At 34.7% G+C, this 1,527-nt stretch overlaps 1 protein-coding gene across 1 annotated transcript; it reads left to right on the forward strand.

Annotated features, from left to right (window-relative positions):
- The first annotated feature begins 320 nt into the window (after positions 1 to 320).
- LOC141600080 (kunitz-type serine protease inhibitor DrTI-like) lies at positions 321 to 986 on the forward strand. The gene has a single exon (XM_074420256.1). The coding sequence runs from the start codon at positions 321 to 323 to the stop codon at positions 984 to 986; it is 666 nt and encodes a 221-aa protein (XP_074276357.1).
- The last annotated feature ends 541 nt before the right edge of the window (positions 987 to 1,527 follow it).

Consider the following 1,527-nt stretch of genomic DNA (forward strand, 5'->3'; position numbering starts at 1 on the left):
TTACCCTAAATATTTTTATTTTTGTCTATATCAAAACTTAATATCAGGAGTTTAAAATTAGTTAAGCTAAATTATTAACAAGTCACTTTCAGTATCTCCCAATCATATATTCACAACCTATCGTGCTCGATTATTACCGTCCTACCATTATTGTTTTTTCATGTATAATTTTACAAGTCATTTGTTTTTTTGTCCTACAAACGGTCCCCTACGTACATGGTTCAACCTTTTATAAATGCACAACAAATAATCCCTATTACTTCATCCATTTTCGTCCAACAACCTAATATTAGTTCACTCAAAAGAAAAAGAATAAAAAAATGTCGCCCATTTTCCTCCTACTTTCCCTCCTCCTCTTCACCCCTACAACCACCACGGCCGATATCGTCCTCGACTACGAAGGAAACCCGGTTATGGGGGGATCATTTTACTATGGCATCTCATTAGGTATTAACCTAGAGGGCGCCTATATAAGTGGTGGGACAACAATGTTTAATAATGGCACAGTCAGTTGTCCTTCCTTCATTGTGGCCCAGTCCAATATCAGTAATCGGGACTTGGGCATTCCCATAAAATTCACCCCACAAATTTCTACAGAAAAAAATAATATTTATACTTACTCAGACCTTAGCATTGCTTTCAGGTTCTTGAGGCCAGAACCCTTGTGCCGTCGTCGATACACCACCGTTTGGGCTGAAAGCGCAAACAAGCTGGTGCTCAACGGCGAAAAGGGGAGTAATCGTAGTTGGTTTAAGTTGGAAAAAGTTGATTATTTTGCTGACCCTGTTTATAAGATATTGTATGAGAATAAGAAGGTGTTATATGATCAACAACCTAATGGTGAAATTCTGTTAAGTCTTGAAAAAGGATATCCTTTCTTGGTTTTCTTTCGCAAGATTCACGAAGGTTCATCATCTACTACTTTCGCCGATTTTTTAAAAATGCCCCGTTTACCTTTTGCACAAGGATTATTTGCTAATAAATAAATAAATAATAATACCGAGTAAATTCCTTCTATTTTATAATAAATAGAAGGTGTTATAAAATATTTATGAAAGTGTCTTATTATGTACTCTTATTTTTATTTTGGGTTCAAATGAGCGCGGTATGTCGCGCGTGAGAATCGAACTCCCAACTTCAGTGTCTTATTATGTATGTGGTGTGTGTACTTTGTAATGAATAAATAAAGGATTTTTCTATCCTATGCCCACTAGGCATAGGATAAGAAACCAAAAAAGGAAAGAATTAAATGTATTTATTGTAAAGAAAAGTAAATGTGATAAAATATTGCAATTTCCCATAAAAACATTCTTATGCCTAGTGGGCATAGGTTAGAAAAACCGATAAATAAATTCCTTCTATTATGATAAGAAGGTGTTATAAAATATTGAAACATTTATTAATAATTTGAGTGGTTGAATACACCAATGTCTAAAGAGTTTCGGCAAATTACGAGGTAAGGAAGGGTAAGACGTATGCAACCTAACATTTTGCGTTATCAAAACGAGAGACTTTTTCCAATGACTT

The sequence above is a fragment of the Silene latifolia genome, chromosome 9 (assembly GCF_048544455.1).
Source record: "Silene latifolia isolate original U9 population chromosome 9, ASM4854445v1, whole genome shotgun sequence".
Taxonomy (NCBI): Eukaryota; Viridiplantae; Streptophyta; class Magnoliopsida; order Caryophyllales; family Caryophyllaceae; genus Silene; species Silene latifolia.

What these genes read in the sequence shown, in the direction of transcription:
- LOC141600080 (XM_074420256.1), top strand. Translation starts at nt 321, where the DNA reads ATGTCGCCCATTTTCCTCCTACTTTCCCTCCTCCTCTTCACCCCTACA.